The sequence below is a fragment of the Carassius carassius genome, chromosome 34, assembly GCF_963082965.1.
Source record: "Carassius carassius chromosome 34, fCarCar2.1, whole genome shotgun sequence".
Lineage (NCBI taxonomy): Eukaryota > Metazoa > Chordata > Actinopteri > Cypriniformes > Cyprinidae > Carassius > Carassius carassius.
Window position 1 is genome coordinate 16,447,535 of NC_081788.1, and position 22,015 is coordinate 16,469,549.

The following is a 22,015-nucleotide window of genomic DNA, read 5'->3' on the forward strand; positions in this document are numbered from 1 at the left end:
GAGTGAGCTAATTCAGTTAGCACTTAGTGCTAATTCAGTTTCAGCCTGTGAAACCATTAAGTCTTGACTCACAATTATACTTGGTGTAATAGTGAAATCACATTTAGTCTCCCTCCCCCAAATGTTTTAGAAAGCCCCTGCTAAACAATTAACACAAATGTTTATGACAGTCAGCCACATTGATCAGACTGTACTTCTATTCCTCACAGCCTCATTATCATTCATGTGAAATAATTATGGCATCCTGACTAGGGTCAATCCAATGGACAAATTTAAAGAAAGTTTGACAGTTCCAAGATCAATTTAATAATTGAATAAAGAATAAAAATAAAACACACACACTCAGAGTACAGACTGGCAGTTTAAATTAATGATAAATGTATTTTTTTTCTTTACTTAAATGACTGAGCATCATATACAGAGGCATAGAATAACTGTAAACCAGAACTCAAAAAGACAGAGAAGATTTATGTACAAATACAAAATTAATCATTCAGTATTTCTCCCAGAGAAGGAAGGAAGGTATGCTGGTGAAAGAAAAAAAAAGAAAAAAAGAAGAGAAATATGGCAGGATAGCAGAGGTATTAGTACACACACTTTGGTTCCCTTATATCTTTTGTCATCTACACCTGGATTGTGAGAAATGTGGCACGCGATGGGTGGTGCAGGCTTTTCCTGGGGTCAGTAGCTGAAAGTAAATAGAGGTGTGTGTGTGTCGCAGTGTGTGGCTCATAACAGCACGCAGCCGCCTCTCTTCTTGCGCTTGCGGACCTGAAGTGCTGCCCTGGTGGCCATCTCAAACACCTCCCGCACTCCGTCCTTTGTTTTAGCCGAACACTCTAGATATCCAAATGCACTGATCCGGTTAGCCATGTCACGGCCCTCCTCTGGTTTTACAGGTTCCTGAAACATACATATACGATAAGAGGCAGAATTCTTTAAAAAAAATACTTTCACTACTGTTCAAAAGTTTAGGGATTTTTTTATGATTTTTTTCCCCTGCAAGTACGCATTAAATTGATCAAAAGTGACATTAAAAGACATTTACAAAAGATTTTGATTTCAAATAAATTGTTAATTTTGAACTTTCTATTCATCAAAAAAATCCTGAAAAAATGTATCACCGATACCACAAACATATTATGCAGCACATTATGCAGCACAGGTTTTCAACATTGATAAGAAATGTTTTTTGAGCACCAAATCAGCATATTAAAATGATTATGAATCATGTTACACTGAAGACCGCCGATGTTTTGAACATTTAAGTTGAACTTTTATGTACTTGCATACTGATTTCAAAGCAGAAGTAGGTTACAACAAAATGATCGACAGCTACTATGAAATGATCCAATAAAAATAAAAAAAACATGAATCTCATCCAGGACAAAACAAGACCTACTTACTGTGTTCAATACGCCATACTGCAGACTATATGCTGACTGTACAACTGACACTGTGGGTGCTCTATACTACTTTTAAAACTAGCACATAAAACAGCAGAATACACTACAATAACAATTTTATACTGCACTACTGTAGTATGCGGAATGTCACGTGGTTTACAATCTGCTACATTCCTGTAGAGATAAAATCAAGGGTTGAGCTCAATGAGCATTCCTAGACACTAACGACACTGGTAGCTCCCTTAAATGGTGCTTCAATATCTTTAGCCTAAACAGTTCCTTTCAACACAATACTTTGGGTAAAAGTAGATAAGCAATTTGGCAGAATATGATGGGTCATAATAGTGGAAACTGTGTAAACTGCAAACTAAGTTCACATTTGCAAATTACTTGAAATCACATGAACATATATATCTAAAAGTATTATTCTGACTAGTATGGAAGTTTCACTACTGCTTCTGCCTTACGCTTACAAAAACTCTTCAGTATGAAGCAATCCCTGAGGGCCGCTTTATCCCCACAGGAAACAGCTGCATTTCCATTTTCTTTTGCGGCTGTCAGAGACAGGAAGTGTCCTGTTTGTTAAGGCAAGGGCCAAAGAAAGGCCTCTGCCATGTCTCTACTTCAAGTTACTATGGAAAAACCTGTTTATGTACAAACACATCTGTCACACCTGTTTCATCTTAATCAGCTCCCTGCGTGTGTGTTCATCATTCCGCAGGTCCTTTTTATTGCCCACAAGGATGATGGGAACATTGGGACAGAAATGTTTTACCTCTGGCGTCCATTTCTCTGGAATATTTTCTGGAAGAGACCAGAAAAAAAAAGTCATGAAACCTGGCATCATTGTTAGATACTTTTAGAAATAATTTAATTCAGTAAAATTAAATTATAAATAATACAGTAAAAGAAAAAAAGTTGTCTTTATATTTAATAAATTATCTTAAATTTTACCTTGATGTAATCTTTACCAGTTTAATTACTATCTTTTTAGTTATTTAAATGTGATAATTTAACAGTTAAAATAACATTTTGACTGTGAAAGAGCTGCAACTAACGATTATTTTTTCTGTCAACTAATCTAACGATTATTTTTTCGATTAGTCGACTACTCTAACGATTATTTTTATTATAATAAATAATTAATCTAATGTTCTTTTTTTGATTAGCTAACGAATCCTTTGGATAACTTTACAAAAAAATATAAGTACAACTTCTAATATAATATTCCAACCTTTATTCATTTTCAACCAATGTGGTTGAAGTTTTTACAGTATACAAAAATAAAGAAGCAAAGAAAATTATTTTACTATGGTAAATATGAGTTTACTATAGCGCTTATAATTAAACCACAGTAGCCACAAATTTACAGTTGTCTGAGACGTCATGAAATGTTCTTTAGCATCACAAACCATAAAATGTAGTCAGGGTTCTGCTATGATTTAGCATGGTTTCCAGAGATCTGGAGCTGATTCTGGGTAGCTTGGTGGTTTGTGACTGTTGTCTCGCGGCTCGCTGTCTTTTAAGGGGCCGTTCACATTAGTGATGTCCGATTCGTGAACGAATTGTTAAATTTAACCGGCTCTTCTTAGTGAACCGGTTGAACCAGTTCACCAAATCGAACTGAATCGTTTGAAACGGTTCACGTCTCCAATAAGCATTAATCCACAAATTACTTAAGATGTTAACTTTTTTAACGTGACTGACACTCCCTCTGAGTCAGAATAAACCAATATCCCGAAGTAATTCATTTACTCAAACAGTACACTGACTGAACTGCTGTGTAGACCGAACTGAAGATGAACACCGAGCCGAGCCAGATGACGAACGAACACGCCCACTGCTGGAGCAGTTCTTGTTTTCGAGTCAAGAGCCAGTTGCATCGGTTTTCCGATCACCAGTACACTGAACTGAGAATCGTTTCTGTCGGACGCGTCCGATTTGAGAACCGATGAGCTGATTCTCGTTCTCAAGTCAAGAACTGGTTGCATCGGTTTTCGGATCACCAGTACACTGAATCGAAAACCGTTTCTTTCGGACGCATCCGATTTGAGAACCGATGAACTGATGCTACTGCGCATGCATGTAAAGTATTTTGGAAAGTGTGATAAAAGATATATATACATTTTTATTATTATTATTATTTTTTAGATTTTTTTTAAGATGAATGTTTCTAATCTGTATATTGTAGATTATGTATAGGCCAGAGGGGGTTTCAGGGAAGTTGGACAATAATTAAGAACTCTAAAGACTCTATGTTTAATAGGAATAAGGGATGATTTATGATATATGTGTACTGTATTTATAGTTAATGATGATGACACATTCACAAATTGAGTTTGTAGTAAACAGAACATGAACACGAGTAGAGCAGCTGATTATACTGAACTGCAGCACGTGCCGGTTAGAGTGATTCTCGTTCTCGAGTCAAGAACCGGTTGCATCGGTTTTCGGATCATCAGTATACTGAACCAAAACCGTTTCTTTCGGACGTGTCCGTTTTGAGAACAGAGGAGCTGATGATACTGCGCATGCGTGATTCAGCGTGAAGCCGACTGACTCGCAGCGCGTCTGAACCTAACTGATTCTTTTGGTATTTGATTCTGAACTGATTCTGTGCTAATGTTATGAGCGCGGGTAAACCGAGGGCTTGAATGAAGGGGCAATCTGGCGAAACGTAAGTTCATTTAATAACAAATACATCGCAATGGTTTATGTATAGTGGTTTCTGCACTGATGACACCTAATTTATTTACTTTATATCTTCAAGACTTAAATCCTCATATGCACATTATTGCTGTTACTGTATTTGGGTGCGTTGTTGCAAAACTTAATTGTAAACTTTTCATGATTATGAGGTTTTTAACTGACTAAAGTTATGATTACTGACTTTATATATTTGAATGTTTGATAGACGTGACGCCATTACGTCATCGCCAATGACGTCATTACGTCGAGCGTAAAAGAACCGGTGAACCGGTTTTTCAACAGGTTTATTGAATCGAACCATCTGAAAGAACCGGTTCGCGCAAAAGAATCGAACTTCCCATCACTAGTTCACATATCGCGTCTTTTGCGTGCTCACGTTCGTTATTTCCAATGTAGGCGCGCGGTATGCGCGCTCATAATGGAAGCGATGCGGTCGCGACGCGCACACGAAAACAGGCGCGTCCGCACCGCATCGAGTTAAAAACATCTCAACTTTTCAGAATGCCGCAAGTGCACCGCGGGTCATGTGACAAGAACTAACCAATCAGCTTCATCCTTTCCCGTAACAACATTGAAAGCTCAGCTAAGATGAAGGAACTGCTGAACATAGCTGTATATTGATTGCCATTTTGAAATAAATGTAGTAGCAGAGCTACTGCAAGCGATTTTTAGTGCTGCAAATCCATTTATCCTTTGCTGAAATTTCCACGTCTTCATGGAGAGAGCACGTCATGGTTGCTTAGCAATGGCAGACATCCCAGGGGCGCAACTGCCCGAGCGCTTTGAAACAAAAAAAGGAGTAAGCGGCGCGACTAGCGTTTTCCACGCGTTTTTAGGCGCGATATGTGAACGCCCCTAACGCGTGTTCGAAACCTGCGCCAACACAGACTTACTTTATTTTTTATTTTATCCTTACTTCAGCCGCTACGGGTGATCATACCAATAACTTGTAATCTTTACAAGAATATCAGAATCATGCAATGAGCAAGTCTGCGTTTATTAGACACTTAATAATATCACATCAGTTTGTGCTTTTAGAATCTGCTGCGGTCGTTCCATCACATCTGCAGCAGAGACCTGAACCAGGAAGAAGTTGGTCACCAGATCACACGGTAACCAGTTAAACCGTAACACCAGAGAGCGCCAAGATGTTTTCCTCTGAGGTGCTCGTGCATCGCAGTTGTGCTGCTGTGGTACACCATATCGGTTTTTCAAAGGGAACAAATGGCCATTTTATTTGGCCTCTGTTTGAAGTATTCCCATACTTTTGTTAACAGTGGTCTCTGTTTTTGTGATAGAATGCAACTTTCTCCATTCCCAGTATGCCATTACACGAGATGTAAACAGTGTGACGCGTCGACGCATTTCACGCACGTCGTTGCAGCACTACTGTGAAATAAAATTTGTAAACATTTAAAATTACTTTTCTATTTTAGTATATCTTTTGATTTTCAAGAAACATTTATTGTTATTACCAATGTTTAAAATTGGTAATGTATTTATTTTATTTTACTTTTAAGTTGATCTGCTGCTTACATTTTTTATGGAAAGGGTAATAATGCCTCCTTGTTGAATAAGTGTGTTAATTTCTTCCCAAAAAATAAAATAAATAAATCTTAATGTGTATGTGTGTAGTTGGGTACCTAAACTATCTGGACTGTCTATAGAAAAACACATCAGAATAACATCTGTGTCTGGATAGGACAATGGCCTCAACCGATCATAGTCTTCCTGACCAGCTGTGTCCCACAGAGCCAACTCCACCTGAGAGAGAGAGAGAGAGAGAGAGAGAGAGAGAGAGAGAGAGAGAGAGAGAGAGAGAGAGAGAGAGAGAGAGAGAGAGAGAGAGAGAGAGAGAGAGAGAGACTTCAGTATTATTTGTCAGCTGAAGTTGCGTGTCTGGACTTTGAGTGGCTTTCATGTCAACGTCAGTAGCCATAAATATAAAACCCGTTTATAAACCTGAGGCTATTTAAAGATATAACTGCAGTCCACACTGGTCTTCGATGAGAAAACTAAATATTCAAGGGTTAAAAGGCTTGATTTTTTTTGAGGGAATAAACTAAATGAAGATGAAATGTGTGTACTGGAGCATAAAGAAAATAAAATGCATTTTCCTTTCTATTTTTTGTTTAATCAAAGGTTCTGAAATCATATCTATCCCGAATCTAAACATTCTTTCCAGTATTCATTTCAATATTGTGTGTACGCTGATTTTACTTCTCTCAAAATACATCAATAGCATGTCTGTTCAGGTCGGCCACGAATTTGGGCTAAAAATATGACGGGCTGCAGTAACACCCTATTCCCTCAATCAAACAAACATACACGCGGCCCATTCTCAGTGCTTCTGTCCACAAAACGAGGAAGAATCACTGTGTACAGGGCTATTTCAGGAAAACTGACCTGTTTGCTGTCCACCTCTATATCAGCGATGTAGTTTTCAAACACAGTAGGCACGTAGACCTCGGGGAACTGATCTTTACTGAACAAAATCAGCAAGCAGGTTTTCCCACAGGCTCCATCTCCCACAATCACCAGCTTCTTACGGATAGCAGCCATCACTACAGAAAGAGAGAGGAAGAGATTTTACCATAAAAAGTGTTAAAAAAAAAACATACTTTTATGGATATTTTGTATTTTGATGTAAATGACTCACTGGAAGTAGACTGTCACTTATTACATAGCTTTTTAACAAATAATAAATGTAATAAAATTGTATATAAACTTAAATTGTAAATATTAGTTTACATTAATGAATGGAATAGTATAGAGCAACTTAAACTGTATTTATTACTAAATAAATAAATATTATATTAGCCAAGAAAGATAGTCCATTACAAAAACCATAGAAAAAAAACAATGTCATGGACGGTGGGAAAATATCCAGATTAGCAGTGATTCCATACAAACATTAATAAAATATATTTGTTCCAGAGAGCCACAAAATACATCATCATAAGTGTCACAACAGTTTCACATGAATGAACCCCTGTAGTGTAAGACACAACACAATAGAGTGTAGCACAATCTGTTCCAAGATCAATCCTCCATTTATGCAGAATCAGGAGGCCAAAATGCTGATCAAGGACCTAACTGACCCACAAAATGAATATCACACCGGAATGAAATGAGCACATTTTGTTCTAGGCCTTATTTGGAGCTTCTGGACTTTTTGCATCCACACAGACAGAAACAAGGCCAGAGCATGAAAAGCATGGAAAAATACAGTAAGAGAAAGAGGGAGACTTTCCTGGCCCACCCTTTTCCTCCCTTTCCCACAATCTGGAGAAAAATATAAGGACACAATGGTCCAAAAAATGTCAAAGCTAAAGAACATACTCACAGCCACACAATTTACTTTAAATAGTGCTAATCCAACCAGCTGCCCGCATTTAAGCAGGACACACGTATAGGTGTCTCTCTCTGCCATACAGTAGCCCAGTGAACGGGGCTACATGATTTTGGCTTCTGTGAGTAACAGCAGACTGAGACAAATTGAGAACATGTCAGACATAGCACATAGGTATACAGAAATTTATACTAACACATTTAAAACAAAAGCTGGCATTTACCACCACAAGCACACCAGCAGGCCAACAAGCTAAAAAAATAGTAAATAAAAATTGTTTGGACTTGAATCATAGTGATACCACAGTTTGGTAATAATGTTGTTGGTTTTTGTTTGTTTGACATATTTTGCAGTGGAATTTTTATTAAATGTAATTTTGGACATGTAACATGGAAATACCAATATAGGACATGTATTGTGTTTATACTATGGTATTCGTTGAATTACTTTAAGGTACAATGTACCACAGATCAAAGTACTGTGGTATTAGCATAAACTACTGTCTTTTGAAAAGGAAATAATACTTCTATTCAGGAAAAAAAAAAAACTAAAAAAAAACTTTATTTCAAATAAATGCTGTTCTTTTTAACTGTCTATAAATCAAATAATCCTGAACAAATGTATCAGTTTCCACAAAAAATAAACAAACAAATAAATAAATAATAATAATAATATTAAGCAGCCTAACTGCTTTTAATACTTTGTCAGAATAGCATACCGGAAGTTGAGTTTTATAGCGGAGGGAGTCTGTCAATTTTAATTACAAATACAGTTTATACAGGGGTGTGCTGTTTTGATAGGCCCTGGTTTAAAAAAAATAGTTTATACAGGGGTATGCTTTTTTGATAGCCCCTGGTTTAATAAAAATACAGTTTATAAAAGGGTATGCTGTTTACCGCATGTAATCTTAGGTATGCTGAAATGATGTTTAAATTTAACTCATGCGCATTAACCAAAGTTATCCCATACTGATGGGTATGGTGTTTCGTCAGAACAGAAGCCTATTCTCTCGGGTTGGGGTTGGGGGGAGGGGGGGTTGGGGGGTTACTGAACTACTATAGTACTAGGATCAAAAAAATAGAATCTGAAATTACACATAACTAAAAACTGGACTAATGGCTTTTGAAAATTTTGCTTTGCCATTAAAGGGATACATTTAAAGGTGCAATTTGTAAGATATTTGCAATAAAATATCAAAAAACCACTAGGCTAGTGTGTTATAAATTTTGTCCAGCTGATTACTAAAAATATCTCTAATGTTTTCAACTACTTGAAAATCATGAGAAAATTCCTATTCTAAACAGGGACACGGGGCAGTGCAATCGCCTGTCAATGATGTTAGTTACCATTTGTTACCGCCTTTACTGACGTAGAAACCACATGACAATAGTGTCGTGGACAAACGAGGAAGTAGTGTCTAGCGTCCAGCAAACCACTAGCTTGCTTCAAGTAGTTCCTTATTTACATCTTCTTGCACATTTTGCACATGGTGGATTGTGTTACTTATTTATGGAACATAATTACCTCTTACCATCTGCCGCTGGTTCTGTCGACAAGGACAGCTCCCGTAAACGTAAGCGTATGGGCCAATGTACGGGACAAGAGGAGAGAAAGAGAGAGGATAAATATCGGTGTTGCATTTTCTAGATGGAGAGAGCTTCGCGACAAAGTTCAACTGGAAAGATATGCCAATCTCGCTTGTGTTTTAATCTACAGAGTTGTTTTTATTTGTATCTTTACAGAAAACGTATGCTATTATAACAAACAACAAGATTAGTATTATGGGGCATACATGCCAAACGCGGGGCATCGCGTCTCTAGACCTGAGCGAGGATGCGTCTGATCCATAGTCTGATCGCGTCTTTGCATTGACTTTGTATGTAATCAACTCGCGCAAATCGTTGAACTCGCATTTGCTATGTATGCCCAACTCTTGTGTTTGAATGTACACGAGTGAATATAATTGTTGAACAAGTGGTAATCGTTTTCATATCATCTGATTGATGGCCGTCAGCGGTTGGGTAGAAGACAACAAATCCCATCATTCCACGCTCCTCCTTAGCGTCATCAAACCACGCGATTGTTATTGTTTTGGTAGTGCACCCTCTAATGGCAGGTCCTACAACCTGTACCTTTAATTTTAAAATGTATTAAAATAGAAAAGTTATTTTAAATTGCAATAATACTTCACAATTTTTACTGTTTACTGTATTTTTGCTTATATAAATTCCTGCTTGGTGAGCATGTATTTCCTTTAAAATACTTTTAGTAAGTAAAGTCTTTACTTCAGTGTATGTGAAGGGATGCACAAATTAATGAATGGCTCAACATTTTATTACTGTAGTTTCAAATGTCATGATTGTGCAGCTTCATAATGAGACATTTGGAATGAATGGTCACAAGAAGTTGTCAGCTGACCCCAGACATTGAACTTCCAAAAAATAAAAAAATTAAAAAAAATTCACAGGATGTGTTCTGAGAGAAAGAATAGAACCAAAACAGGTCAGTGCTATTCTTGAATATATGTCCCTGGAGAGAAAAATGCGTTCTTGGTGACGGCAGCCTGGTTTCTCAAATCCACACACATTCATCTCTGCTGCTATTATCCCAAGCCTTTCAAACACACCCAGGTCTGCCCACTCTGGAACACCAACTTTTGAAACAGTTGAGAAGAACTCGAAAATCTTCAGAACTTACATATCAATTCCCTGAAAATTAAATTAGTTAATTTTTTTTGTTTTTTTTGTTTGGAGATTCAGAAATCTGTGATATTTCATACTGGGAATTTCCCACAGTGCTTTGCTCTGGGAATGCTGCCCCATCTCTGAGGGCACAATGAGCAAACATTTCCTCAACCTCTGGTGGCAGGATTAGGAGCAGCTCACTTCCTGTTCTGAAAACTCCCTTCCTGTTCACACACAGGCTCCAAAAAAACTATATTTGTTAAATTAAGAGATTGCAGCCCTCATAAAATCACACAGCTGCATCAGAGTAAAGCACTGTTAAACCAAAGCAGTGTATTTTTTTATATTATTTCTTATACGATCATAGTATTTATTAATAATTTGTATTAGATTTTATATATTCAGTTTTCATTTTAATTTTAGCTTTCTCATTTGTGCTTGTCATTTTCTCTTTAGCTTATTTTTTTTTCATTTCTAGTAATTTTAGTACTTCAATTTATATGCATTCTATTTCAGGTAGTTTATCAAGGCAATATTTTTCATTTAGGTTTTTTTTAGATTTTATTTTATTTCAGCTTTGTTTCAGTTAACGTAAATTAAACTAAACTGAATAGACAAGTCAATAATGAAAATAGTTCTCCACAAGTCAAACAAGTCAAAGACTAGTTGAGTCAAGCACTGCGCTGAATCAGCAGGAGTTCATCAGAAGAAAATGAGAAAGTGTGTTTCATTATGACTGATACATATCTATAACAGCTCGATACAACCTGAATATGGAAAGTGAATGAGATTTAAATTGGATTCAGGAGGGGGTTTAGTCCTTCTGCTTCAAAGATTTCCATAAGGGAACATGGGATAATTGAGTCCAGTCCATCACGACAGCCTTCTTTTCTCTAAACCCACTGTAGAAATGACACACACGCACACACACACATACGCGCGCACACACACACACACGCGCACACACACACACACACACGCGCGCACACACACACTCTCTCTCTCTCTCTCTCTCAACAGGGCCCAGTAGAGTGTTTCGGGATGTTCAGTGGACGAACGGACACATTAAATGGTTTCAATTGACCTTGAGCCACAGGAGCTGTGTAGTGAAGGATCTGTAATAAGCTAGCCAGACCAGCATATATTCATGATAAATTTGTGACAATTTGGCTGGTGATATCAAATTAAGCAACACTGAGAACTTCTAATGTGCTTTTAATTTGGCCATTAAGCTTCCTGAAGACCATGTGTCAATAAACTATTTTCTAGTTCCCACTTTGTCTCACAGGAATGGGAGCGTAGTTTTAAATGGAGTTGGTAAATTTGGCTCAATCATTGTCAAAAATCAAAAACTGTCAGTCAATTATGCATATCATAGGCTGCATTTATTTGATCAAAAATAGTCAGAAAACAGTAAGAGTAATTGTTAAATATTATCATGTATTTAATAATATATGAATAATAATATAACATACAGTAACAGTGAAATATTTTGTAATGGTGCATGACCGTATTTTTTTTACTGTTACTTTTGATCAATTTAATGCATTCTTTTGGAATAGAGCACATTTCTTAAAAAAAAAAAAACAAGACTACTGACAAAGTTTCAAATGGTAGTGGAAAGGCTACAGAAAAATACAATTAGAGAAAATAAATACATACAAATGGGGAGTAAACGATATACTGGCATCAAGAAATATATAGTAAAAAGTTTATACTGCCCAGGCTGTATGGTAGGGTGCATCTCCTCCTGACACTCGCTCTATAAAGCCTGCAGTCATCTGTCAGTCTGCCTGGTCACTGAGAGGACACTGTAACGTTTGAACCGAGTAACTCTCTCTCTCTCTCTATCTCGCTCACACAAAGACTTCAGACAGGTTGGGAACATGAGAAAAATGAAATGGTGCTGAGTGATGCCCATGTGAGTCCTTAGGAAGTAACGGCTGATGTGAGCACAGGCGAGAGTGTGTCTGGAGGAAGATGTGAATATATGATGCCTGCAGTGGGAGCCGCAGCACTCAGAGCTCTGTGAAACATGTGTCTGAGCCTCATAGGCAAGTTGTAAAATCACTCTGCAGCACTTGGTCTTCCTAAAGCTCACACCAACTAGCGCAATGACCCTGGTTACTATGGATAAGCAAAATGATTTTTCCAAATCAAATAGTTGGGTAAGCAGTCTGACCTGGAAATAGGGCTGTTACAGTATGAGATTTTCACTACATGATTATTGTAGTTTAAAGAATTCACGATACTGATATTATTGCGAAATCTATAGTCAATACCAGTATATTGTGGCATCTCGAGACCTGTATAATTAAGCCACCTTAACAAGGGAGGATAACTGCAATAACTATATTAGCATCCTCACCAACAAATGATAACATTGTTTATTATAAGCAAATGGTGCAGTTTTGATGTAACTGCTGCTTTAAACGCTCAAGTTTCTTAAAGTGTGGTGGATTCTGATTGGCTGCCAATGTTTATATCATCTTCAGCTGGAAAACATTGTTCCTAAAGTGATTCCAGTGTTATCATTCCTCTGTGTCATTATCACTTTAGCTGTGGTCTGGACTTCCCTGTTCTCACAGAATTAAACTGATTAGTAAAGCTAAGTAACTACAGTCACATATCCTCAGTGTGAATGAGACTTTAGGCTGGTTATATATATATATATATATATATATATATATATATACATACATATATACACATATACATATACAGTACAGACCAAAAGTTTGGACACACCTTCTCATTCAAAGAGTTTTCTTTATTTTCATGACTATGAAAATTGTAGAGTCACACTCAAGGCATCAAGGGCTATTTGACCAAGAAGGAGAGTGATGGGGTGCTGCGCCAGATGACCTGGCCTCCACAGTCACCGGACCTCAACCCAATCGAGATGGTTTAGGGGTGAGCTGGACCGCAGACAGAAGGCAAAAGGGCCTACAAGTGCTAAGCATCTCTCGGGGAACTCCTTCAAGACTGTTGGAAGACCATTTCTGATGACTACCTCTTGAAGCTCATCAAGAGAATGCCAAGAGTGTGCAAAGCAGTAATCAAAGCAAAAGGTGGCTACTTTGAAGAACCTAGAATATGACATATTTTCAGTTGTTTCTCACTTTTTTGTTATGTATATAATTCCATATATAATTCCACATGTGTTAATTCATAGTTTTGATGCCTTCAGTGTGAATCTACAATTTTCATAGTCATGAAAATAAAGAAAACTCTTTGAATGAGAAGGTGTGTCCAAACTTTTGGTCTGTACTATATATATATATATATATATATATATATATATATATATATATATATATATATATATATATATATATATATATATATATATATATATATAAACACAAAGAAACTAATTAGTAAAACTAGTCATACTAATCTAGTCATACACACTACTAGTCATACACAAAGAAACTAATTAGTAAAACTAGTCATACTAATCGACTAATCGTGCATTGAATACTTTTGATCAGAAATTGATGTTCTAAGCTCTGAGACCAATGCACAATGAACAAAGCACCATGAACCTTGATGTAACAACTGCCCACATTATTTTCAGCAGGAATCTCACTGCTCTGTATGCATCCGAGGGAATTTCACTCAGTACAAGTATGAACAGGTAAAGAACATAAATCTCTTCATCCAGGAAATCTGACTGGAGCTTCAATATACTCAAACCCACTGGAGCACATTAGAAATATTTAATGGGCTATAAGTATTTATTTAATAAGGTGAAGCTCTGCCATCAATTCACAGCTAATCTCACAATTAATGACCTGTAGAGATCTTCAGGGGGTTCACTGGGGCTTTAAGACTGAGACACCTCACACAAACACAGTGGAGCACACACTTATTCTTTTGCCACTGTATCACAAGACGGTTTTATATTTAAAACACACACACACATTTAAATGCAGGCAAAACCGAATTTAACCAGGACTTTGGAAAGTATTTCCTGATTTGTGTCCTCAATGATCCTGTGAGGGGGTCAACCTCCAACCAAAAACTCACCAACTACACTTTTCTTATCTTTTTCTTACTCCCCTTTCTTTTTGATTGAACCACCAAACCACTTTCAGATTAGGAGCATGCCTTGCTGTGTTTTTCTAGTAGGTGATGGTATGAATCAAGCTCGGATATTTAAACATTGATGCAAAGTTCCATGGGAGAATATAAAAAAAAGATCCTTCAGTTTGTGTTGTCATTATTCTTTACCTTCATAACCTAAAACCTGAATTACATAAAGAAGCTTCTGAAAACCTAAAAGTCTATTAGTGATAACACCTGCGTAAACACATAGTGTAACTGTACACCACTGTGTGCCAATTAGGGATGTTGCGGTGACGGATTTTTTCCACCGGTTAATCGACATGTAAAAAAACCGGTAATCCCGGTTGCGTGTCGGGGATTTCGGGAGGCCGAAAATGCGGTCGTGCAGACGTGCACACGTCTCAATTTACTTTCACTTTAATTAGCGGCAATTCAGTAGCATTTGTTTGAATTAATCATGGGTTAATTTATTTTATTCTTAATAAAAATACACAAAACAATAAGACACTCGCTTGTATTATTTCAAAATGAATAATAACTTAACACACCATGCAAAAACTAAACGAAAGCACTTATGAAACACCTTTAAAGTGCATTTATTAACAAAACGAACCACTGCACACATCGTGCAAGTATCAAACAAGACTCGTTAAATAATTATAAATATTCGTTAAATAAAGTGCCTGCCTTTTTCAGCAAAAAAAAAAAAAAAAAAACACCGCACAACCATCGAATATGAAACGAACGAACATCAAAAACTTCGTTAAATAAGGTAGCCTACCCGAATAATCACTGGACAATTAAGTGCAAAAAAAAAACTAATATAAAAATTAAACTCACGTTAAGCTGTTAAAAAAAAGAGGTAGGCCTATTTACTGCATAGACCGTACAAAAAAAATTATAAATAGGCTAAATGAGAAACAATAAACGAAAAACCTTCATTTAAAATTGCAACAGTTCGCTTTGAAACCAGATCTTCTGCCATCCTTTGCCAGTTAGCTCGCCTCACTCTCCTCAAATGATAAATGAAATCGGACACCTGCTGCTTTACTGCGGCGCTCGTTCCGCTTACGCTAAATTACGAAGGCACGTAGTCACTAACTGAATTAAGTGCTTTATCGCTATAGGCTAAAACTTCAACACGATGGGGACGGTGCCGGTGGTCAAGTGCTATGACCGGTAGGTGGGTTAAACACCGTGTATCACCGGTAACACCGACTATCGCAACAAGCCTAGTGCCAATGACACTGAACACACAGCAAGACTGGAGAATATGGCTGGAAGTGTCAGGCAGGGACAGTTCACACAAAAAGAAAACTTCTATTATTATTATTATTATTATTATCATCATCACTGGGCAGGTTAAGAATATTTCAGCTTCTGTTTGTCATTGGTTGTGCTTTTAATGCATGCATTTTGCCTGGCAAACAAAAGTCTTGGAAACTAAGGGTACGAAGTCTCTGTAGAATAAAAAGATAACAGAGATGAAACCTGAGTTTATGATTCGATGTGTGGGATACTGAACATCCGCTACACAAAACATTGTGAGATAAACTTTTTTTTTTTTTTGATAACTTATAAACCATTAAAGACAGACCTACTGTGAGCTACAAAGTTGTCTATCAATGTTGTACACTTTTGTTGAAGCCATCAGCCTGCATTGTTTCAACTTATTATTAATTAATGGCATTTAATAGTGGACTTCCCGGTGAAAAACTACATTACCCATGATTCTGCAAAGAAATTTCCACCAAGCAGAGAATGTCAATCTTCAGCAATCGCAACACACCCAAACACAACAAAATAAACACTAGGCGCATTTCCATTACAGATTTGCACAATGTAAAAAAATTACCGTATTTTGTGCACTATAAGGCGCACTTAAAAGCCTTTAATTTTCTCAAAAAACGTCAGTGCGCCTTATAATCCGGAGCGCTTTATATATTGATCAAGGCGCTCTGTCAAAATGTTGGCATTCCCTTTAGCACAGCTCCATCTAGTGGATGCATAACGCAAACCCAGTCAAACGTTTGACTGCAGTATCTTCTATTCTATGCGCTTTATAATCTGGTGCGCCCTATATATGAAAACAGTTCTAAAATAGGCCATTCATTGAAGGTGCGCCTTATAATCCGGTGCGCCTTATAGTGCGGAAAATACGGTATGCAAAACGATGCCGTTTCCATTAACCAATGCTCGCGATAAGTCATGGCAATGGATTTTGGCTATATTTATTTAAAGGAGGCATATGCGTGTATCTTTACAGAAGCACAGATCACAGATCAGATCTGTCTATCGTCAGCCACAATAATCAATTATTACTTAATACCAGCTGCAACAATCACTAATTACCCTGCACCTGTCACTGTGTGTATAGCAGTGCTGTTTTATTGTGCAGTGTAATGTCTTATCACCCAATTTAGATGTGAAAAAAGGTTTACAAACCACTTGCTCAGGTCCTGGTGAGACTTGGCATGCAGACTGTCAGACTGCTACAGCTACACTTTTACTACGGGAATTATTGACCCCGAGGGTGATAGCCAATCAACAGCAAATGCCAGACAGAAGCACACAGCTGCATCATGGTTCTGTGGAGCAGCAGCGGTTCCTTAGATCGGATTCTCCACATGACAGAAGAGAGAAGAGTACAGAAGATTAAACTCCAATTTAAAGGCCTCCTGAGAGCTCGCTGATGTTTGGCTTCGTTATAACACTGAGAAAGGAAACACTTCCAGTGTATCACACACATCAAGGCAGGAAATCAGAAACAAATATCTCAACTTTAAATAAAGTTCTTAAGTTTAATAGAAACAATGATTAATACACATCATTGTAAATAATGACTGCACATATCTAGGCGGTGAGTGTGTCTCTGATTTCAACTTACAAAGAAAGAAGAAAAGACAAAAGCCTCAGCATAGCAAAACAGAATGGAAAGATTTCTCCAGCCAAAAGGACAGAAAAAGCAGAAGGGTCTGACCTACTTGAATGTTTGTTCTTGTTCCTAGAGAGAGGGGGAGTTGGAGAGGAGAAAGAGAGGGTGTCCTAATTAAAGACCGTCCTCTCTTCCTCCTCCACTACCCTTTTTTCCACTCTTTCTCACATGATCAGGTCACCATCAGAGAGAAAATGGACTGTAGCCCAGAGGGCTAACACTGACCTGAAAGCAGCTTTCCATGGGCAATCACTCAAAATGGGTGACAATGCACACTACAAACTGATATTTAAGCAGTCAGAAAGTGAGCAAAATGTAGCATCTACTAGTTTGGACAAGTCTGCTTTTCTATGCTTTTACAGTGAGTGGTGTCATGTAAAAAATAAAATAAAATAATAAAAAATAAAAATAAAATAATATATATATATATATATATATATATTTTTTTTTTAAATACTCTTATTTCCGGCATAAAGAATCTGCTTTCCTTTTCCAGAAGAATGACACATGGGAATCTAGCAGGGAATCCAAAGGGGGACATGATGCAAAAGAACCATGAGCCGGTATTTTAATTCAGGTTGATCAAAATGCAACTGTGCTGCAACTTTTGCATTACATAGCTATAGGCCCCATACTTTTGACACTTTTACCATTACCTCTGGCCCCTGAGGGCGAGACAGACCTCACACTTCTAACTTAAAATAGCTCCTCTGCTTTACAAATGTCTGATATCACAGGAGCAGAAAACAGCCCAGAGGACACAACAGCAGACAGATGCCCCTCCAGGACATTTACCTGATTTTAACAAGCAGAAACCACCCTTAAAACGTTTTGCTTATGTAAAAATAAATGTAAACAAACAAACCTCCCAGTTTACACATTTGATAATTCATTTTCAGATAAAATGTCAGTTCTGTTTTGATTATCTTGCAGTTATTTAGCATGTGCAGTGTTTGCATTACTAATGTTATCTGTGGCTTAGTGCCGACTAAAGCACTGAAGGCTGCTTCCGAAATCAAACCGGTGCGCCTCACTTTGATGTTTTGGACAGTGAGCTGAATAATGACCCAGATATCGACCTGCACTTCTCAGAGAGTGGTGTGGCAGCGGGCCCACACCTGTTGGCAATGCTGAGGTGGCACAGCAGACGCAGCCTCCCTAGTATGACTGGTTTACTTAGAGATTCTGATCAAGACAGACTAGTGTTTTCCCAACCCTTCGATCCTCTTCTGCGTCAGTTAATCACAGTCAAACTCATCAGATTAAAAAATGGTATATAGATAAGAAGTGTATTCAGTGCACATTACAGTCCTCAGTAGGCACACAAAAAATCGGTCTAGGTAGGCAGCTCAATATGTTTTATGCCACAGTCATGAGACCTGGAGAAGCAAATGTTGTCCTAACGTGGTGGTGGTCTTTATCAGAGAGAATAGCTTGGAAATTCCTGCTGAAGTGTGGACTCTTCCTTCCCAAACACAATGAGAGAGTCACTGCTTTAAACACAAACAACTGAATCATTCCTGTCTAACAAGTTTTTAAATGAAGATTTAACTTTCAATACCCTATAAAACAGACCATGACCAGTTGTTTCTGTCCAAAACACACCTGGGTCAATGACAAACAAGGAAATCCTGGATTACAGAAAGTTGTTTATATTTGTGATGGTTTCATACATTTTTTCAAAAACATTGATTCTGTTTTCTAAAAAAAAAAAAATTGATATATTTTAAGTGGTGTAAACATCAAGCACTGTACAGTACTAAAGTAATTATTACTCCGTTTTTAATTGTTTTCAAACATAATTATTAAAATAGTGTAAATATAATTAATTTTATTTATTAATGATTTAAAATTACATTTTTTTTTATCATTTTACTAATTCATTATCTTACAAAAGAAATAATTTCAAATAATTACTAAAATGTCCTTTCCTCAAAAATTTCCTAAGCCATTTTGTTTATCTTTGGTTTAGTTTCTTTTCGTTTACATGTCATATCACCAACATCCATATAATGGACATTCGTGTCATGTGACGTCGACATGGCGGCGTTCAGGAGGCGACTTGCTCCGTGTCGAATAAATCATATTTTTTTTCGTTCGAAGCCTTAAGTGTTCATATCACGTGAGTATATATTTTAATCATATTACTTAAAAGTAATGTGTAAAACTTTTGCAATTAATAAAAACTTAAGTGCCCATTTAACATATTCTTTTAAAAACAAATGACAATAAGGTCATTGTTCCAAAATTAATAAAAGAAAGAAAAAAAAGAAAAGAAAAAAAAGAGCTTGGCATGAATGCGCGTCAGCGCACAAATGTGTAACATGAACACGCACGAAAGTTAGTTTTTCTATTTTGAGGCGCGGTCTTTCATCTTTAAGTTTCTTGAATGAATGCTAATCTTTGTGCCTTTATGAGCGTGTTACAGTGTAATGTTTGCGTTTCTTAACTGATCTACGACCTTATGGACCTAAACACAACGATGTGAGGTTTTCAACAGGGGTGTTGCCTCACACTCCCAAGCCAAATCCATCTGAATCCAGTGCTGTGGTCAAAAACAAACACTGCAAGAACGAGCTGCGCATGAAAACAGGTGGTGACCGCCGCGAAACACACAACTTCGGCGACGCATTTGTGTCCTAATAGATCACAATCAGATATGTTGGTGCGTATGTTTTCCAGGATTTTTAAGCAACACGTTAAGTTGTTGAGCTTCATTAAAGACGGTTTACTGAAGCCAACACCTACTTCTTTTCTCCCTGCAGAAATGTCAAGCCGTGAAAGGGCTCTTGCTTTATCCACGAGCTAATCAGAACTTATAATAATCCTCACTGCTTTCAAACTAAACTCTTACCTTCTTATCAAACTGAAGTTTCAGAGCTGAAGGTTTCGTTTTTGCGTGGCGCAGTGTGTGTTCAAGTGTTTGGCTGGCCGTGGAGGAGCGGAGCGCTGCCGTTAGATCCTCCCACAGACCACGGACACAGGCGGCTGGAACTCTCGATGCCCGATCGCTCTTCGCTCGAAAGGCGGAGCTGCCGGTTGCAGCCGCGCCCCCAGCCGTTAAAATAGAATGACATCATTGCCGCGAGCGGCGGTAGGGGGTTGAGGTGTGGGCGCAGTGCCAGCAGGACCAGTGGATTGAATTCCAAATGCACCATATGCAGCTCTGTATGGTCTGAGTCGGATTTTGTTAAAAGGCGATCGAACCAAAACCTGTCTGAATGATTCAGTGACGAATCAGTCCAAGTGTTTCTCAAATGACTCACCGACTCAATGAACCGAGCTTATTTCAGAAGGTCCGATTCTCATAAGCTGTTTATTTGAATCGAACTGTCCCAAATAATCGATTCGCGCAAATGATTCGGACTTTTCATCAGTGACTTTGGATCAGTTACCAGTTCCAGTAATTAGACTTATTATTAGAATAGACCTATCGCACTGACATCAAACTTATGGAACGGATGGTCATGAATCGGTTGACTTATGTAGGCCTATAATTGAGAGCGGAACATTTTTTTCAGCATGTCACTGTGGATTTCGAAAAGGGCAAATATCAATTCAATTCAATTCAATCTTGTGTTTGGAACCTGAAATTCGAAAGGCTCAAATTAACAAAGAAGTTTTAGTGGGAGTCTTTTTCGATGTAGAAATAGCTTATGATATATGATGTGAAAAGAGGAGTTTTTAATGAAACTGGAAAGCTTGGGAATTGTGGAGTTAGAATTGTGGCATTATTCCAAATAAACAGATGATCCACAAATAAATATAAAGCAATTAACAAAAACTAAACATATGCACAAAATAAATAGAATGAGATCCACAAATAAAGAGGTTTTACGAGACTGGAGTTTAAAAAGACTTGCAAATAAAAAATATATTCACAAATATATGAAAAAAGCTAAATGCTATGAATGAGGTGGAGAAATGGGCAAATAGTTGGGGTTTTCTGTGGCAAAAACACAATAAGAAAAATAATCCCATCTTGAATATCAAAACGTATTGTCATCAGTTGGAACAAGCAAATGATGGACTCTAAATTAAACTTTAGAATTCATTTCAGAAATTGGTAGAAAAATGCCAAAAAGGAATAAATGTATTAAGGTGTTATCAGGAGCTGACTGAAGGGCAAGCTGTCACTCACTGAAAATAATTTATTGTGCAGTGATTAGGTTCAGCATACGAAACCTTACTTAAAAAGATAGAGGTAATACAAACCTATTTGTTGTGCAGGCACTGCAATCTGAATTTGTTGTAGAGCATTTAGAACTTCTCTGGTGATATCATTACAAGTTGAAATGGGAGAACTGCCTCTAAACTAATTCTGAAAGATTATCGGGAATATGAATACCAAGAAATAGCAAGCTTTGGTTGGGTAGTAAGGAAGGAAGCAAACAGCTTGGGATTGAAATCCCTTGCCCTTTCTGTTGCTATACCAGCAATTCCCCCTTAGATGTTCCATATGATTGATTTATAAACAGTTGCAGCTGGTGAAAAATGTTCTAGGTAGGGCTTCACATCCTACAATTTTAGCATACATCCCAGTATGATTTATCCCAGTATAAAAAAAGGAAAAGTATTAAGATCTGAAACAAATAATAATTGAGGATGATTCCCACAAAACTATATTTACTGCAAGTAGTTTTCAAGATAAATTCAAACATACATTTTCATAATTCACAATTTATGTATACAGTGCAACCCCCAAAACTGTGAGGAAAAAATAAATGTTAGATTTGTTTAGAGAATTTTCTATACACATTAGTCAAACTGCAATACCAAACAAGACCACAGGAGATGCCAGCAGACGGCTATACCAGTTGCCTTAACCTGATTGTATGTATAGATATATACGAATCCA

At 37.3% G+C, this 22,015-nt stretch overlaps 1 protein-coding gene across 1 annotated transcript; it reads right to left on the bottom strand.

The window, feature by feature from the left end:
- Nucleotides 1-282: 282 nt before the first annotated feature.
- On the bottom strand, nt 283-20,182 carry LOC132114539 (rho-related GTP-binding protein RhoA-D-like). Its single transcript, XM_059522704.1, has 5 exons — nt 20,012-20,182; nt 6,522-6,679; nt 5,759-5,879; nt 2,080-2,210; nt 283-903 (listed from the first exon to the last, which is right to left on the bottom strand). Exons 2-5 carry the CDS (start codon nt 6,675-6,677, stop codon nt 730-732), a joined length of 582 nt encoding a protein of 193 aa, XP_059378687.1. The 5' UTR covers nt 6,678-6,679; nt 20,012-20,182; the 3' UTR covers nt 283-729.
- Between the last annotated feature and the right edge of the window lie 1,833 nt (nt 20,183-22,015).